General features: G+C 36.7%; 1 protein-coding gene across 5 annotated transcripts in view; it reads right to left on the bottom strand.

Moving 5' to 3' along the window:
* The window catches only part of BIRC6 (baculoviral IAP repeat containing 6), a 176950-nt gene that overhangs the window by 106697 nt on the left and 50788 nt on the right, over positions 1-19465 (bottom strand). For 2 of the 5 annotated variants that reach the window (XM_071429879.1, XM_071429861.1), the window contains exons 19-34: positions 19281-19412; positions 18910-19007; positions 17573-17720; positions 12956-13089; positions 11718-11864; positions 10987-11174; positions 10038-10352; positions 9559-9658; positions 8856-9070; positions 8475-8683; positions 7826-8172; positions 6546-6765; positions 5475-5608; positions 2838-2975; positions 1910-2037; positions 1368-1499 (exon numbers count right to left, since the gene is read on the bottom strand). In XM_071429879.1, coding sequence (XP_071285980.1) covers positions 1368-1499; positions 1910-2037; positions 2838-2975; positions 5475-5608; positions 6546-6765; positions 7826-8172; positions 8475-8683; positions 8856-9070; positions 9559-9658; positions 10038-10352; positions 10987-11174; positions 11718-11864; positions 12956-13089; positions 17573-17720; positions 18910-19007; positions 19281-19412 — 2785 coding nt within the window. The remainder of the gene's footprint in view (positions 1-1367; positions 1500-1909; positions 2038-2837; positions 2976-5474; positions 5609-6545; positions 6766-7825; positions 8173-8474; positions 8684-8855; positions 9071-9558; positions 9659-10037; positions 10353-10986; positions 11175-11717; positions 11865-12955; positions 13090-17572; positions 17721-18909; positions 19008-19280; positions 19413-19465) is intronic. The other 3 variants (XM_071429886.1, XM_071429869.1, XM_071429893.1) reach the window with 3 other exon arrangements.

Raw genomic sequence — 19465 nt, 5'->3', positions numbered from 1 at the left:
CATTTAGCAACTCAGCTCATTGTATCAGCTACACTAGCAGTCATTAGATAATACAATTTCCTCTAATAATCTCACTTAAGCAGTGGCTACTGAAGTAGACCAAAGAAAGAGCTATTTAGTAAGCCAAAGGTTTCACTTTCTCCTAAATGCAGTACACATCTCACGTCACTCACAGCTTGTCATAACTAAAAGTGATTAGTAGGCAAAATAGCAAAACATGCATAAAATGCAACTTTTCAAGGGTGCAGTAACACCTTAACTACAAGAAACTACAAGAGGAAAGATCTTTTGTTCACCACGTTTTTTTTATGCAACATGGCTAATATAAAGTGAGACTTATATATAAAGTGAGACTGGACAGCACAGTTCAGTCAGTAACTCATTTAAAGGGGTCTCAAGGGGCCCCCAGTGGAGTAGTACCCTTGGTATAACCTGCTCGAATAAAGCAGAAGATAGTGCAGGAAAGAACAGCTCATGACAAGTACAGTTAGTGAAAATTTAGGGCTTTATTTTTATGCTAGTGATTTTTTTTTTCCCAAAATTACTAGAAATTTTAAGATTTCCTTTAGATTGCCTGTAAGGTCCAACATCATGTAATCTCCTTCCACAGACCTATTTTCAGGCATCCTAACAGACATGAATACTTCTTGAACTAGGGACTAAATATTTCAAGAGAACTATTTCTCTCAAAATATTGATAATTCAAGAGAAATATCACCTAAGTTTGGTAGCTAGAAAGATTTACACATTTTTTGTGTTCCCTGCAAAGTCCATGTTGTCATTGTCTGAAATCACTAAATTTCAGCATCTCCTCTCGTAGCCGAAACAATTCTTTAACTACATCATCGACTCTCAATATCTGGGGCCTATTGCAAGATGCCACAACTGAAGTGGTGGGTACCTTCAGGAAGCTAAAGAGCTTATGACAAACTTCAAAAACAATTCTCAAAAGTCGTATTTATTAGTTCAGGAAGACAGACATTGACATGAATATTTTCAATTACTCAACCAGGAAAGCATCTAACAGAGCATCATGCACAAAAGCTACCCATATAAAGTACTACTTTATCTCTCTATTGCTGCATGTTATCCAAAGTTTAATGACATGACTGGCATCCCTGAAGCTACAAATTTATTAGTATTTTTTGCCACGACTACCTAAAAGAATCCTGTAGAACAATAAACTATTTTTCACAGAGCAGTAAGTTTCCAGATGGCTGTTTTTTTCAGTATTAGAATATACTTGATAGCAGCCATGATGAAACAATTTTTTGTAATAAGGTCAAAGTAAGACAAAAATGACTTTGCAGGAACAGGTCTTTTCACATAAAGGACAAGAAGTCAGTTACAGTTTCAGAGCATCGTACCTTTGAAGTAGCCTGCTTTAGTTTTGCCTGTTCTACTAAAAGTTTGTATGATGATCCTTTGTTGCTTTGTATTTTCTCTTTTTCCATCTGTTCCACCAAAGCCTTCTGTTTTGCTTTTAATAAGTTAAGTTGCTAAAAGAAAATGTTAATAGGAATAAATGAAAATTAAAGCAATAAGATGTTAAAAGGATCAGTATGTTCACATGATAGCAATCTTCAGTTCAAACTGTAACTTGAGCTTTTAAAATACTTTTAAATCACAGCTTAGGTGCTTGTACTCAGATTTATGTAGAAAGTACATTATATTTATTGTCCAATAGAGTACAACAGTACAGTCCAACATCTGTTTTTCTAGCAGATCCCTTGCCCCATGGTTTTAGATGAATGTCAAAGAAGTTAGGCAGCCTTTAGCTACAGAATCAGACCTATGCAAAAGCAAGGCTGAATGAGTCCCAATGCCAAAGCTGTTGTTTCAAGAAATGAGATATCCTATAAATGAGACACACTTCTGTGAAAATGGCCACTACCATGCAGGAAGTCACCTGTTTATGATGCACGAGCTGCTTTCTGATCTTTCGGGAATACAGTCTATCGAGGCTACTGTTGCCTTTAGTAGATCTGCTCAGACTCTGAGTGTGAAGGCTATTATTTATAAAACTCCACTGGTTTCCTAATGGAAATAAAATTTTAAAAATTAATCCATCTTATTAAACCTCATTTAACTTTAGAGAAAAGCCTTTATGTTTCAATGGTTAGCATCTCCATATATTAAGTAATAAAAAAACAAGCTAAACTGAACTCTTGGCATTATTCAACTGTCCCCACTCATAGTAGTATTTCTGTGTGATATTAAAATGCAGTGGTACCATCTTTTTTTCATTATTCTTAGAACACACAGGCAGGCAAGCAACTCTGTCCTAAGCAAATATAGTAAAACATCTTCATAACATAAAGGCTTTATTTTAATTTTTAAGAAAAGATATTAGAAGAAAACCATAGCTAATCAAAATAATAATAATAACAATAATGATGACGACAAGAACAACAATATATAGTACATATTATTACTGCTACTACTATTATTATTAAATAAATGAAACCCAGACAAAAACCAATTTAAAGATAGTGGATAAAAATACCAAAACATTTATAATGTCATACTGCTGGCCCTTTCTCACAATACCAAGTGTCTGAACATGGTGAGTGTTCAATTGTAAAGTCCCAGTCATAGGGTAATATACAGACATTTCACAAATTAAAATCAATCCTGCATTTTTCACTTGAAAAAATGAAAGAGATTACATTTATAAGGAGATGTAGATGTAAATAAGTAGACAAGAAGGAAAAAAGATCACAACATGTGTTCTTAAAATCTCTTTTTTCAAGTGAATAGAAAATGAATTTCAGTTATTTGAACACCTCCCAGAATAATACTCACAGAATGAACTTTTGATAATAAAGGTGATGTACCTGTCAAAAAGCGTTCCCTCTCTTTTCCATTCAGAGGTTTCTTGGCTGTGGCTGCTTCATCTTCAACAGTAGCTACATAATCCAGTAGTCTGGACACCAGCATTACAACCCAACTGATCATGGGAATATCTAAAACTCCTTCAAAATAAACAAATTTCAGTGCTTTAATAAATTTCTGAAGACAAACATCACATATTTCACATCACTAGGCCACAAAGACTCCACTCCCCTCTTTTTGTTTTTTAAAAGGAGAGAGTCTGAGCACTCATAAATGAGGAAAGAAATCAGCATAAAACTTAGGTGCAAACGAAAATGGCACAGTTCCCTTTGTCTGGTTAAGTTGGATGTCAAAAGCTTTACCTCAACTGTTCAAGCTAAAAATTAAACGGCATTTTTCTTACAAAGAGTCAAAAATTTAATGTCTAAATTTCCTAAATACCAAATGCATGACAGCTGCTTGCATTAAAGTACATGAAGTAGATATCTCAAATTCTACAGTATGTAACTCCTCCATGAAGCAGGGCTCCAATAAGACAGTTATAACCATGCATACTGATACCTTCATCTCGACTTCTCCATGAGTGCATTTCATGTAGCTATCTGAATAAGTTGCAGGAAAGCCAAGGATGACTTCAGACTAGATGAACGACACTGGTGGCACTAAAGACTGGCTAATGCCTATTTCAGTCTCACACTTGAAATGCTGTGTTTTTGTACAGGCAGAAAGGAAAAAAAACCCATCTTGCACATCATGCAAGAAAAATCTTGGTGCACATGGAAATCCTAATAAACAGTTCCAAAGTGAACTCATGACTGCTCAACAAAACCAGAAACAAATAACATGTAATAATATGCAAATAATGACCACTTAATTACAGTAATTATGCAAATGGCATAATTTTACCATGTCAACATAGAGCAAAGACATCAGCACAAGAGGTTACACCCACATTTTCATATCAGTGCACTGTGCTGAGCCACATTTAACTACACTGTGCTTTTCATGCACTGACCTCAAAAAAGCTGCAATTAATTCAAACTATTATTAAATGCAGATCAAACAAGAAAACTAAGGCACAGAAATCATCCATCCAAAATCACATGTAGCTGCTGGCATCCAAGCATTAGGATGCAGCCTGACTTGTTAACTGCAGTTTCCTGAGCACACTGACAGAAAGCAGCCCATCCCATGGAGGCAGAGGAAGGACCCCAACAGGTCCATAACGGGACTTGGACTGGAACCACAGACTAAATTGCAAGAACAGAAATGAGGAGCACTGGTGACTGCTACACACCTTTTTGGTTGGCAGAATAAAAAGAAAGGATCCTGCTGCAGAGTGAAGTACATACCTTTTCATGCTTCTGTTAAAACAAGACCATTTATTTTCCTTTTATCTCACCCAAAAAAAAAAAAATTCTCAGCTTCTCTCCCTCCCTCCCTCCAAATGTCCTTGCTTATTCCTTTTTTCCTCTTCCGGACTCAAAGTTTACAACTTCTCTCCACCCCTAACACTCACCTCTTGCTCTCATTTTCCTTTGCTTTCTCACTTTGTTCTCAGTAAGTATTCACCCCTTTGACCCTGATTTATGTGTGACAGTTCTCAAAAAGGAATTTCTTCTGCCATACCTGATGCTTCCACCACACATAATATTGCCCTAGTACTCACCTGTACTGTCCAGGAGGAAGGAAGCTGGAAGACCAGCAAATAAAGCTCTGAAGTATCAGTTACTTCTGCTTCCTAAAGTCCTCCATGAGGACAACTAGTAAGGCAAGAGCTATGAAAGGAATTGGAAGCTGTGGGGAGAGTGCAAACAGAGGTAGAGGAGATGTAAGCTTGGGTTTGCCTCAAACTAGTTAGAGACTATAGCAGGATATGGCCCCGATAGAGAAAGCACATGGTAGATCAGTGGGAAGCAATAGGACAGCTTCTGACACCAGCTGTAGGTCTGTAAGGACAGAGACTCAGCTGGCACTTTACAGACCTCACAAGGCTAAGAATTTTAAACAACTGATGCTTCTATAATGCTACCTGTACATAACAAATGAAGTAGCCTAGGGTGTGATGTTTTCAAAAATAAGAATTTGCGTCAACGTCGGGGTAGTTAAGAGAACACTCAAAGAAAATCAAGTTTGCAGAATCTAATTTCAGTATATTTTTAGGATCAAAAAATATAAATTCCATGTAATTACAAAAAGCCCCACAAGAGTAAACTGTGTAGTCTGCAGAAACCATGCAGATACACCTAAACTTGTTTTTGTATCTGTTTCACCTCCAAAACTTGAAACTTAGAAAGGATCTCATGAGCAAAAAGGTGCATTTCTCTCCAAACCATTAAATTCCAAACTCATTCACTAGAGCTGCCTATACACTGAATGTTCCCCCCACTCTGCCCAAGCTTCCTAGCTGAAATACAAATAATCAAACATATTTTGCTCAGTTTTAATGGGGTGGGGGAAGCAATCTCTTTTAGCACCTAAAGAACAAAAAGATTAATCACATTTTAAAAGACAACTGTGTTTTAGAAATATAGTAAACAAGCAATTTCTTCTTTTAATACACCAAAAATTGTGAGTTAGTCTCCTAATTTTCTAGTTTATAATGAATATGAAAATAACCTCCCAAATTAGAAAGCTACCTTCAGTTCTTCTGTGCACAGGTAAATGAGGTTGCAGTGGTGACAGCAGGTTATCCAGGAGATTAAGTAAACTTTCTAAAACACCACTGTTGCTAAGCGATCTTTGGCCAATGCAAGAAAGCAACATGAAGACCCTAAAAACAAAATTTACATATTTAAGATTTTATTTCTTTTTCAGAATCAGTAATATGCTGTTACACCCTTTATATAACATTATTGTCCCAGGCTTTCATCTGAGACACAGAAAGCAGTACTGCAGCCCAGCTAGTAGACTGGATTTCACATTCTTATCTTTGTTAAGGTTAATGCAGCATTTAGGGTGAACATCTTCTCTTTCACCCTCAAGAGGTCAGCAGAGTCTTCCACATCTGAAACAAGATCTCATCCATTTTATTTCCTACTACATATTATTGATAGCAGGCAAAGAGAATGAAATCAATGGATTCTTATATTCTTGAATTAATTAATTTTAAAAATTAATTATTATTCTTTATAAATATATGAATATAGATGTTGCTGTTCAAAGAAGGCAGAAAGCCTCTAAGCAGCAAATATGTTTGATTTAAATAAAATGCTAACATTTAGAATATTAAAGACTTCAATCAATAATCTGAAATAATCAATATATCCAACATTCAGTGCTCAACTCTACATGTTGTTGCTCTAATCTCAGTTTAGTCTTTTGCAGTGAATGCTAATAGTGTACCTTCAAGTCTCAATCCCACTTTCAAATACTGGAGAAGAGCAGCTCTGTGATGAAGGTACATTTTAAGCCTGATAAAAGAGAAGATCACTTTTGCCACTGGACAGCAATCCTGCTTGGTATGCAAAGATCTCCAAGTAAGAAAAAATAGCAAATTTTTTGTGGTGTAAGAACCAAATAGGTGCAATAAATAACTGCAATTGGACATTTATCATCTGCAGTATTTTTTTGGGTCTATTTCTTAAATCAGTGAAAACCATGGATAAGTACCCTTCAGTCTCATTTTGTCAACTCCAATGCTAAATTATGAACAATGAAATTGCTTCACTGATCCATAGGTAATGTATCAATATAGATTTATATCTTACCTGTCTTGTGGAAATATGAGAAGTTGCTCTGAATTGTACAATTCCTGCAGGACATTTGAGAGAAACTGACCCCACCACCTTTCCCCTCCGCAGAGCTGAACCAGCAGAAGGCCAGTGTGCAATCGGATCTTGGGGGTTCCACTGATGCACAGGTGTTTAAATAACTCCTCACAAGCTTGAGCATGAAAAGTACTCTGCAGAACCACAGGAACTGAGTGCCCTTTTAAGAAAAGAGAACACCTCTGTTTAAAGAGACAAGGACTTGAAAACATAGGAAGAAGTTTGCAATAAGTTTTTTAAACTACTACAATTAGACTAACTGGCACAGGAGCAAAGGAGGTGGGAACATATGGGGAGATGGGGATTTGCAGGTAACTCAAAGACCAGGCCATTTGGTCAAAACCAAATCAATACTATGTCAGTGCAAATACTCCACAGAAACTACATGAAGCAAAAACCAAATCTCCATCATGTTTTAGAACAAACTGGCACAGAAAAATCACATAACAACTAATCAACAAGGAAATTTAACGTTTCCTTTTTCTGTTGTTTTTTTTTTTTTTTTTAAACGCCACCAACTCCTACTCAGATTTTTCAATTTGCCAAGACTTCATTCAATGGCAAGCTTAGGAAATAAAAATGTTTAGTGGATATCAAAAAATCATGAACTAACTAGAAATATTGGTTTTATGAGTTCATTACCACCGCCACTCTTGAGGCAACTTCTGCTACCTTGGCCCGCTTCTAACTGCCCAATCCATCCCCAGCATTACATTGGCCTCAATTGCTCACAGATCCTTTCACAAGGTGATTCTGCCTGTGAAAACCACCAGAGTATTCTGCCTGGGCAATGTTTTGTTACTTCAGCAAACTGGATCATCCCAAGAAAGACTATCTGAAAAAGGAATATGCAGCTGGGACTACAGAAAAGCGAGAAAGACCTTGACACCTTCTCCTATCCTTTTCAGGAAGTGGATAGGCCAGCTTGGTGCCAATGGTAAAACTTTACAAAGTATGCTATCAGCTACTAAAATCACAGTAGATGTGGCTTGGAGCAGCCTGCTCTAGTGAAAGGTGTCACTCTCCATGGTAGGGTGTTGGGACTGGATGATCTTTAAGATCCCTTCAAATTCCAACACCATTCTACATTTCTATGATTCTACATCTAAACCTAGTATAAATGCCTTATAGTAGAGAAGTGCAGGTCAAGAAATAAAAATACTTGGAAATTGTTTCTACTATTATGACAAAAAAAAATCAAAACCTCAAAAAATACTGACCATTGGACGAATGTAGCAAACTGAGCAAAGTATCCAGTAAGTATCTAATGATGGTGCGTAGCTGTTCTGTGGATGACATCTGAATCAACTCTTTTGGATCAGATTGTTCCTTCAGTGCTTTCCTGCTTGCACCTAAAGCTACTTTGAGTCTCTGAACAGCATGGTGAGCCAAGTTGAGCTGAAGCTGCAGCTGAATGCAGTCCTGGTAAGCAGAAAATACTCTGCTGTCTTCTTCTACTGCCTTGTCTGGCTTTCTCAAAAAGTACTGGGCATTGTTAGCACTATTGAGTGGTGGCAGGTCAATACTCTGCAGAAGGATTTCTAACCGATGACAGGCCAAATTGTACCTAAAGGGAAATATTCAAAAAATACAATTCAATACACATTAGCAAACAGCAATACATTTGACAACTACCCTGCCAGAAGCCAACTTCTGGTCCATTGTGAATGCGCTGTTAAAACAGATACAGAAAAAAAAAAAAAATACAGCGTAGTTTTTATTATTCCTATAAAGATACTCACAACTCCACAACAGCAGAGTATTTTTTGGTCTGAAGAAAAAAATGGGAAGAAAAAAAAACTACAACATTATGATATGCCAGTGGTTTACATTAAAATAAGTAGCAAATACACTTTTTTTTCTTCTAACCTGCACTGTATGTCTTCTTGCAATGCAACCATCATTGCCAAATGCTGATCAATTTCTGGCTGATTTGCTGATTCACCTTCTCCTCTGAGGGGATCATGCATTAGTTTCAGCTCATTTTCATAGGGTAGGATATAGGTATGGCCATAATAAAATCCTAATGGGATTTTTGCTCTGGCATTTGTGCTACCATATCGACCAATAACAGTGATCTGAAAGAAAATGCAACTATATTGTAACACAATTGTATCAAAACAGGAAAGATAAACACCAAGTCAAAAACATATTAAAAGTGTATAGCCCAAAAGAGTTTGGCCTGAAGACACCTTAAGTGGAAGTTCATGTACTAACAAACATCAAGAACTTAAAAAAAGATCCTTTTACCTTCATAAACCTGCAAACTGGGGGTGGCAACAAGTCATGTAAAATAAGTGAGTGTGTGCTAATGTCAGTAGCCACTACCAGTCGCCTTCCATCCACTTCTTCTCCTAAAGTCCAGATGTCAATGGACAAAGAAGCCAAATCTCCACAAGTGGGAATCAATACATCTGTCAGTAATATAGGTCTTCCAAAATCCAGGGTCACAAATCTTCTTGCTCCTAGGTAAGAAAAACACAAGATTGCCTGAAAGACCAGTGTGTGCTAACCAGCGAGACATGTTACTTCTCAATAAAGCCATGTTTATGTATTGTTTAAAAGGTATATAAAGGTTTATGCATTGTTTAAAAGTTGTATTTGCATACTTGAGGCTACAAATACCTGCACAATCCCAGAAACTCCCACTACAGCTTGAACACTGAGAAGAAAATTTAGGCATAAACATAAATGAAGCTGTTTTGCTTTTTATGCATTATTTTTGAACAGGTTCTCTGTTGAGACCCAACATATTCCCCAAGACTCCAGCATTTTTCAACTATCATCAAGTGCTAGGTCTTAAACTCACAGGTATCACAGAATACAAACCAAGAAATATCTTTACTCTGGAAAGCTAAGAGAGACTGTAGCTAAGCAACTTATCTAAAGCCCCAGAAAATATTCCACTTCTTACTAGAACATGTGTCAAAACTATTAGGAATTGTGGTTTTACCTGAGTGCATTCGCTCTATGATAATTGACTGATGAGGTGGAGGTTGAAGAAAATGTGAAGCATGAGATATTGCAAGAGCAAGGCCAGATCCAAGTGGATTCTGAGGAATGGAAAAACATCAGTAAAATTGAGTGATTAACACCTATGCATTTATTGTGAGCTGTTAAAAAGGCATAATTTTGACAACACTTCACTACACTTAGATTTGAGCATGAACCATCAAAATATATGAACTACTAAGTTCAAAGGATTATTAACTCCTTACACAGTTAAGCTAGCTCCAATAAAGAGAAACCAGATGAGGTACTGTAACAATACTATCTTGCTTTCATAAGTTCTTTTCTCATGGTATAAATTTAGCAATATAGTTTTCACATCTCACCCGAATATATATATATATTTACTAGCACTCAATTACAAATTAAGACCCTGGTAATGCTTACAGCACCTTGTTTCTCTAAGAAAAAGAAAATAATTACCGTTCTAGACTTGCTGGTATTTTTGTTATGTGCTGCAAGGTTAACTGTTGGGGGGTCAATGACTGAACCAGGAAAAAGCTGAGCAAGCTCTGCATTAATAACAGCAGAAACTGCTTCATTAGGTGGAGTCAAAGGTGGAGTCATGAAGAGAGGAGTTGTTTTTGGTGTGGGTGGAATGACATCTGAAGGATGAATGAAGAACCCTGGAGCTGCTACTGTATTGGAAGGCACAGAGTTGTGAACAGGACCAACTGCTGATGCTGCTGCTGCCGCTGCTGCCGTTGTCTGATGCAGTTTTGCTTCCAGCTTAGCTTTCTGTGGAGAAGATGAAAGCAATGTATGTAGCAGATAATACTACTTGTGAACATGGGAGTAGTATTGAGCCACAAGTTCAACTTTGATTATACAACTGGATTTAATAAACCTAAGCTACCTTCAATACAGGTAAGCTGAAAAAAGCTTACCTATAAGCTGAAAAATTAAACTATTAAACTATTTAATTTGACTCACAAGCTGAGGAACGTGAGTAATTATATGGAATAATCAAAAAAAAAGTAAAATCCTTACACTGAACAGCAAAGTAGAGTCAACACAGCCAAGCACTGGCCAGCTAACAATAGCTTTATGACTAGCACTTTCCTGTGTCAGCAACTGTGCTTTTCATTTTGGTATGCTTTTTCAATTTCAGACTGATATACCTACTTATGAAGACTTAGGTCTTACTACAAACTCCCAACCCACCCTTAAAATACACAAAAACTAAGTCTGAAAGACCAAAGCAGCGTGGGAGACACCACCAGCACTTTGTTTAAGAAGAGCAAACCAAAATGCTGAGCAGTTCCTTCCTCAAATATACTATGGAGGAAAAAAAAGCCATCTAGCTCTGCAACTACTTTCTCAGCTTTCGAAGTTTAGATACAGCACTGAAAAGAGCCAAATGGCCTCCAACCTGTTGCTGAAGCTTCAAAAGCTGCTGCTGTTTCTCTTGCAGCACCTGGAGCTGTTGCTCGGCTGAGGCCATTGCATGAGAGAGAGACTGCAAAGCTACCTGGGCTGCTGAACTCAGTGCTGTCGAGGCTTCCCCAACTGTTCCAGAAGAGAGGCCACCAACTGCTGGGGTAACCCCAAAGGTACTCACTGGCATGAAACAAACAAACAAAATAATACACCTATGTAGAAATTATAAAACACACTTTTAAAACACACAATTCCTTATAAATTGTTCAGATTTATAATCCAGTTCTTGCTACAAGAAACATCATCTTGAGTTACAAAGTATATAGTTTATAGACTACGCACTTGGTCATACATGCAACACTTGGATTACAGAAAAGCCACCTATTGCTCTGGAATTCTTCCACCACAAAAGCTTGTAAGGTAAAGACGCAAGCTTGTACATTTTACTCTCCAATAGAAACAAATGGATTCAAGTTAATATTCTTAAAATCCACTTTGTTTGCTAAGATCCAAGAAGTTTAACTCCACATATCTGTTCAGAGACCAAACATATGGCTTTCTTCACATAAAGAAATTATTTAAGAAAAAAACAATCACAGACAAAACATTTTAATATTTCAAAACTACAAGCAGTCAGTTTGTCAAACAGTGCCATTATGTTAAATTAAAAATGTACTACGGAACAAACTATGCTAAGTAGAAAAAATGAAAAATTGTATATACCAGTAAACGTACTTGCATCGTCCCTTTCTATTCTAGTTCCATCACTTGTTGAAACACAGGTAAAGTGCAGAGGTTCAACTTCCAGAAGTCCAGTAAGAGAAGTAAAACTACCTTCAGCAGCTGCACAGCTACTTATTTTCCCATTTCCTGAAAAAGAAACATGTATCTGCACAGTCAGCCAATGTTTTCTTTATAGTGACATTTCAATTCATGAACTGCCAAAAGGGACAACTAAATATAAGGCACATATTTTATTAGTTCATGTTGTAGAAGAAACATCTTAACATTATCATATCCTCAATATAAATGGGGATTTGCTGTCAAATCTGAAGAGAGCATATTAATAAGTCAAATTGTCAACTGTGAGAGAAGTGTAGCATAACCTTCTAAATTCCAGAAAAAAATCATATATGGATGCTCTATTCTTTCTACACTGAAAGCAAATTAGCTTGCAAGAAAATATTGATGTTACCTAAAAGGAAGAAGAAACTTTCAGACCAACTAAGATCATAGACAAATTTAGTGTAGAACCCAGACTATTAATAATAACTATCAATATCCAAATAAATTCACAAAGTTGTATGGAGGAAGGGACAGGAAGGAGAAAGACAATAGCATACAAGAGAAGGAAAGGAGTCACTAAGACTGATGAACACACTTGCTATGAAAAGAATTTCCTGACAGGTAAAAATTATTTAGTTCTTTAGGACATTGCAGGGTCTAAAGGTTCACTTATGAATTAACCTGAGAAGATAGACACAAATATGCTTTTAAGGTATTTTAACTCCTCTAAAACAGAAAAAAATACCTCATTAAACCCTTATATTTAAGTAGAAGAATGCCATATGGCAGCTTTCCAACTTCAGAAAAATCCATTTAAGTTTCTCTGCTCATGTGAGTCTTGCTAGCCTAAATGAATAATAACATAGCTCAAGGAAGTTACTTGAAAGAGGTGACAGATGATTCCTAGATGACTGACCAGGGAATGAGAGCAGCCTTTCTGAGTAATCTCTACCCTGAGATATTCCACAGGATAGGAAAATAACAGATCCCAGAAAGAGGCTTTTTCTTCTTGTCCTAAGGCCACAGGAAATGTAAAAGATACCATGAGCTAGAGAATACCTTGGACTTCAGCTTAGTTGGAAAATATAAAATCACATCTTCAGGAAAAGAAAACACTATAATAGAGATTTACTAATTCTACCACAATCAATCACTGCTAAACTAAACATACATACCTGATAGAACATCAGACAAATCAATTTCATCTGACTGCACTCCAATACTGCTGTTGTATACGTTTTTACAAGAAGAGCCACATATTTCCAAATCAAACAGAACTGGATCAAAAGGTGAACTGTATAATCCATATCTGCAAATAAGACAAACAGCACCATTCACACAATAAGAACTCATATAAAATTATTTACAGTAAAAGATCAAGTATTTTACCATCCAGATTTATTATACTCCAAATTATCCTGTTCATTCATTTGACACATCTTAGAAATTATCACTTGCTTACAGTTTATTAAAATTATTTATTTGATGGCATTTTCAAACAGCTTATAATGCTAAGTAAGTAACTCTTCATTACTAAAGAGTTTCGAAGATGTAATATTATCCTGAAAACATGATACAAAATCACACTAGACATGAAAACAGAACTACAAGCCTCAGACAATGAGCAAGACACACACCTGCACATAGTAAATGAGACATTAGTCTGAAGTCAATAAAAACACAGTACTGTTTCAAAACAGGAGAAGAAATTCCACCTCAGCTTGTTCTTCCAGCTGAAGTAAGAATTAAAAGAGGAAATGCTGCTAGGCATACCAATCAACACTTGTGATAAATACCTCAACAGAAGAAAACTCATAGCATTTACTCTGGCAGTACTGGAGGGCAAAAAATAGCACCATCACTCGAAGTGGTCCCAAATCAATTATGGTTTTACAAGCCAAGAAAAAGGAAACTTTAAAGTAGTATCAAAATCAATGGGGTTGTTTGTTTGCGGTTTTGGTTTTGTTTAAAAGTGGTTTTTTTTGTTTTGGCTTTTTTTTTTAGTCTTTGCAAATACCTATTACCAGCAACTGAAAAGCAGAAAAAAAAATGGAAATCAGGCTAAATTACTAAGCCAGAGTAGAAAGAAATGCACCTGTGTAGATACAAAAGTGAGAAACATAACACTCTGCACTTTGGCAAGAGACAGAAGAAATCTGAAATATTTCCACAAACACACTAGCAAAGGCAGTAAGTTCTTCCCTTTTCCCTCTGCCTCCAAGCAGTTCCTCTTCTCTTTACCAGCTGAAGTAAAAGCCCCCAGCATGCTGAGAAGGCTGGAATGTTTAAATGTCTTTTTTTATCAAGTAATCACAGAAGTGTAAATGTCTACATGAATACAACACCAGCAACAAGGTAAAAACAGATTCTAGACTTATTTGATTGTCAAAATGCTTCCCCATTAGCTGGGGTCAGTGCTTTTGGCCACACAATGCTATGACTGCAATTATCAGAAAATGATGAATGATCTTACAAAAGGGCAGACCATCTGAAAATTACAGATCAAACCCATTTAACATTACATTTCCCAACCAAGTTACTTAGAAGGTAGCAAATTTAAAATAACTTTATATTCAGAACAACACAAGATACACTTGGTTGCTCTTTACAAGCATGCATTAGACAGGACCAGTTCATCCTACACATCTGACAAGACAGATGTGTTTGCTGCCTGACCTTTTTTTGCACACCAGCCAAGACAACATTGTTCCTGTAAAGTGGCTGCTAAAACATACAAAAATGCTCAGACAAAATTCAGTGTGGCACCTTCACAGCCTGCTATAGATAACAGAATTTAAATGTTCAATAAATCAGGTCAGCTCAACACTAGCACTGATTACTTACATATTTTAAACAGTTTGATTTATTAAATAAGCAGGTGATAAAATGTCAAAATTCTGCAAGAGTATTGTAGAGTAGAATCAGAATTTGAACAAACTGCAGAGGGTTTAATTTATGCTGTCCAGCCCGGATTTATTTCAACAAGCATTGTGCCTTTTACCTGTTCTTCAGCAGGAATGATCAGGTTCACAGTTTTGAGCTTCATTAGCAATCCTTTTCACAAAAGGATATAGAAGGCACACCAACAAAAAAACAAGGACTAAATGAAGAATGTAATGTAAAAACACAATCACCTTATTCATCCATGCAGTAATGAACATGAACTCTGTGACATACCTCTTCTATTTCATTCATCAGAGCCCTCAACCAGAATAATGTGTAAAATTTTGTGTATCACAATACAAAGAAGACAAGGACCAAAGAAGCCAAAGGAAATTCTTTAAGAATGACTACTGACCTGGAGAATACAGAATACACTCCAGACATCCCGAATTTGTTTAGAATGAAAGAATCTGCTCTCCAGTGCCATTGTGGGGAGGACATAAGCACTTGTTATCATCTTATTGCAGGGGTTTCATACTGTTGTCTCCTTACCACAAAAGTTCCATACCTTCCTTTGTGTTTCTCATGGGCAGCTCCTCAGAGCACTGACTCTTTCTTCTTCACAAAGCAGCCAACTGACTCCAGTTCCTGTCTCAACCAGCTAACCCACTCTTTAATAGCACTCTTCTTCTCATTGGTTGCAACTATGGCCTGTTAAAGTCAGGCCTGCTCCTAATCTTTGGTAATTGGCCCAAATACAACTCCTTAGGGGTAAGATTTCTTTCTACACTATCTTTATTTTCTTATATACTATTCCCCTACAAGCACTAAATGGAGCAGCAGGAGAGTTTTCAGATTAGACGAGAGCCAGAGACAGTTCAAGTGCAAATGATAACAATAATTAAACCATGTAACACCTGACAATATTTAGAATAATTTAATTCCATGACTACATGAATCTCGTACTTTCAAGAATAGGCTGGAGAAATTGTTTTAGATTTGCCAGAGACAAAACCAACCTAGTTTTTTGTAAGAAAGTAAAAAATCCTATCTAAAATCCCTTTTTTGTTTTATGAACTGCAAATCATGTAACACATCCTACTGGCCTTATCCTTTCAAGTTTTACTCGATTTTTCAAGTTTTACTTGATTTATTGCAGCACATGACAGTAAAATGAATATTATTCCCCCATGAATGTGCAGATCCATTAATTAGACATCTGCTTTTAGCAGATTACCAGATGTTAGCCTATTGCACCCGGGACCAAGGGGAAAAACAATACGATAAATTCTGCAACACAAAAGTACACAAAAAAGATACAACACAATTTGAGGAAAGGGAAAAAGGGGAAAGCTATGGCTGCCTACTAATTTCTCTTTAAAAAAAAACAAACACAGAAACCCAAAAATGACAGTATTCTCTCGATCCATGGACATATGAAAGAAAGACCCACAAATTTTGCCTGAATTAGTAAACAAAATCAAGAAATAGTCAGTCCTTGCTAGAGAGATGTTGTAATCAAATAAGGGATTTGCTGCTAACTCTTAAAACTACCCATAGGGTTATAGAGTTCAAAGAGAAAGCAAATTAAGTTTCAAGAAGAAACTCAGTAAAACACCATCTAGAAACATTCAGAAAATCTAAGCTTGAAGGACACCAAGAACAGGCTCACTTCAGAAATCTTCCCTTGCCATGCAGACAGCACGTGCTCACCAGAAGGTGATCTGAAATGTCATGTACCAAATTCAAAAGTGGGCAACTGGAAAGGAGGAAAACCTTCTATTTAAAGAAAGCACTTGGAGGCAATTTATACGCAGGAACAACTTGATTCCTACAGAAAGGTGCCATTCTCATGTCAAGTGTAATTTTCACTTTTTTCTCCTTCATTTGATTCAACTCACTTATTTTTCCAAAATTCTAAATTTTTCCAGACACCATTTATATTGCTGGGCTAAGTCTTCTAATCAACTGTAAGGACTACAGATGGGGAAATAAATTAACAACTAAGTAGAGGAATGCAGTAGACAGCAGGATAAGGATCCAAGTGTAACACCCGAGACTAAGTTTTTATGAAGTATTTTGGAATTATAATTCTTTAAAAACAAAACCAAAAATTAAAAGATATTGTTCTTCCTCTACACCTTCCCTTACTACATTTTCTATTACATTTTCAATTTTACCTGAAAATTCTGAACTAATCTCCACCAAACCTTTTCTACCTTGATCTTGTTTGACTTGGAGGAAAACTCTTACACCCAAACCACAACTGAAAGAGATGTCAAACAGCAGCATTTTTCCTTCACCAAAATGCAACTTTGGGAACTGCTACACAACTGAACCATCAGAAATTTCCTTTTCGTATCATGTAAATCCAAAGTTAAATGGCCAATCAGTTCAGTATGGAAACAACATCACAGTCCTAAATTACATTGATATGTAATTTAAAAGAAGAACCTGCATTCCCAGTAAATTACTCCAGGTAATTTACACCTAGAATGTGGCCTTTGGGAGAAATACATTAAATGTACTGTCAATGTACTGAAAGACTATAGCTTTGAGAAGCACTGTGCCTAACTGAAACTATTCAGTATACTTAATTCCTTCCAAGAGTCAAAATTTGACATGCTGTGTTAGTCCTTACAATAAAAATCATAATTACTAACTTAAGGATTGCACAGACTTCAAGCACCACATACATATTTGCTAATTTGAAATGTGACACAGCAATTAAATTCAACTTTATTTTTGCACAAGTTAAAACTGTTTTCCTGAACTTTAGCAAATTAATTCTTGTTCAGACAAACACAGCAAAGTGTAACACACAACCCTTTTCAGAACACCAAGGGATGGAATTAGATAATTCTTAGGCTTGTTTTTATTAAGTTTGCAACAACCACATTTGTTAGTACCTTGTTTGAAGTAACGCCTCCATTGGTGTTAGGCGATCCTGCAGCTGCCGGGACACCGCAGTCAGCAATGATGCACAAGCTGTGCTGCATCCTGCCAAATCTTCATCTTTTACATAGTTCAGCAATACAAAATACCAATACACAGATCCTGCATTAAAAAAAATATTTCACATGAAATATTATATAAATTTTTCACTGAGAAAGCATACTTTGAAGGATAATCAACAGAAGTGATAATGCTCTAATGGTCTGAATACAGACTAGGAGATATTCTACCTCTTCCCCTTTCTTGAGAGGCTTCAATTAAGAATCATTCTGCAATCATAACTTTCTACAAGTACTTCCAATTCTCTTATCAACTAACACATAATTGAAGGAAAAAATGGTTCCCAAGAGACAGCTTTGCACACTTCCTTCACTCCTCCTGCTGACAACAATCAAAATACTCTTGATATATTAAGGTGCTCGGCTAGGGGTTCTAATCTCATCAGAGCCAAGCCATACTCTAGAGCCAACTCTTTTCCTCCTTTCATCCTCTCATTCTGGTTACTGTCTCCTTAACCTGTATTTGCTGGAGGCACTGCTTCCATACAAATAATTTATGGGAGCACAGCACTGTGGTTCTGTACAGAAACACAAATCTCAGCTTCCTCCTACTCCTTCCCTCCCTGTGCATTCCATACCCCCTGTAGCACTGTATTATGTGTTTTGACCTGGGTGGTAGTCCCAATCTGGAATCCAAACTAATTTTTCTGTAAGACTCGCTGGTGATACCAAGCTAGAAACAATTCAACAATATCCTAGTGTGAAAAGGCAGGCCTTGCCACCCAAAATACAAGGGTGAAGTCATCTTCCCATTCCATCTGGCACTCCAGATGCTTCAACAAGGTGCTAAGAGACCATTACACTGCAATATAGGTAAGGAAGAAATTTAATTTAGTTAAAATTTCCTTGTAGTGCAGAACGAAAAGTGGATTGCTAGTAGGACATCATCTGGATAGCCAATTTCCTGGCTATCTCCTAATTTTACAAAATAACAGACCACCCTGACTGTCACTTATGTCAACAGAATCTGCTGTTGCTAAACACCTTTCAAAATTTTTAGAAAACTTACTTAAGTTCTTAAAAAATGTCAGCCTTCACGCTCTGGCTTAAACAAGGTTATTTGCTTAAAATTTCACCAACTGCAAATGCTTACTTCATGACCAGACCACTCCAAGGAGCATTTAGTACTAACTGAACAATTACCTCATTCTAATTTCACAAGAGAGTCCAACACAACTCGACAAACAACAAATGCACGGTGTACGCTTATGACAAGAACACTGCATACGTACCGCCTGTGGCAGCAGCAGGCAGAAGAGGCATATTGTCGAGTAAAGCTTTCAGAAGAACTGATCCAAACCCTTGCTGACTTGGGTCACACCTGCCATTGCTACAAAAAAACCACAACACTTTAACATTTAAGGAAGTAAGAATGAGGGATGAAATCTCCTCCAGGAGACGAAGCTGAAAGACTGGTGTTCTTTGCACTCACACCCTAAACACATATTTCTTGAAAAGAGCATCTACCAGCTCTTGCTGCTTTATGAATTCAACGTCAAACAGCAACAAACAAAATGTTCAGTTCAGAATGCATGCAAATCCCCGAAATACATGTAAAACAGAAATAAACAAAAACAAATAGATGCAAATAATTAGCACTGACCTGATGCATAGTGCAAGAAATCGTGCACATTTGTGAGCTATGCTCCGCCCAGCTTCAAAGAAGCAAACACGTATAATATCAGAGACACATTTACGTGTTTTAGAAAGCAAACTGTCATTTCCTTCCTTTGAGCTGTGAAAACAAGTTATATACTTTAGAAAATAACATAAACCTATTTTTTTTTA

Source organism: Agelaius tricolor, unplaced genomic scaffold (genome assembly GCF_023055355.1).
Source record: "Agelaius tricolor isolate 1412-34295 unplaced genomic scaffold, bAgeTri1.0.p SCAF_1, whole genome shotgun sequence".
NCBI classification, from domain to species: Eukaryota; Metazoa; Chordata; class Aves; order Passeriformes; family Icteridae; genus Agelaius; species Agelaius tricolor.
The sequence above is the reverse complement of the archived record's forward strand: the minus strand, read 5'-3'. Positions and strand labels throughout refer to the sequence as shown.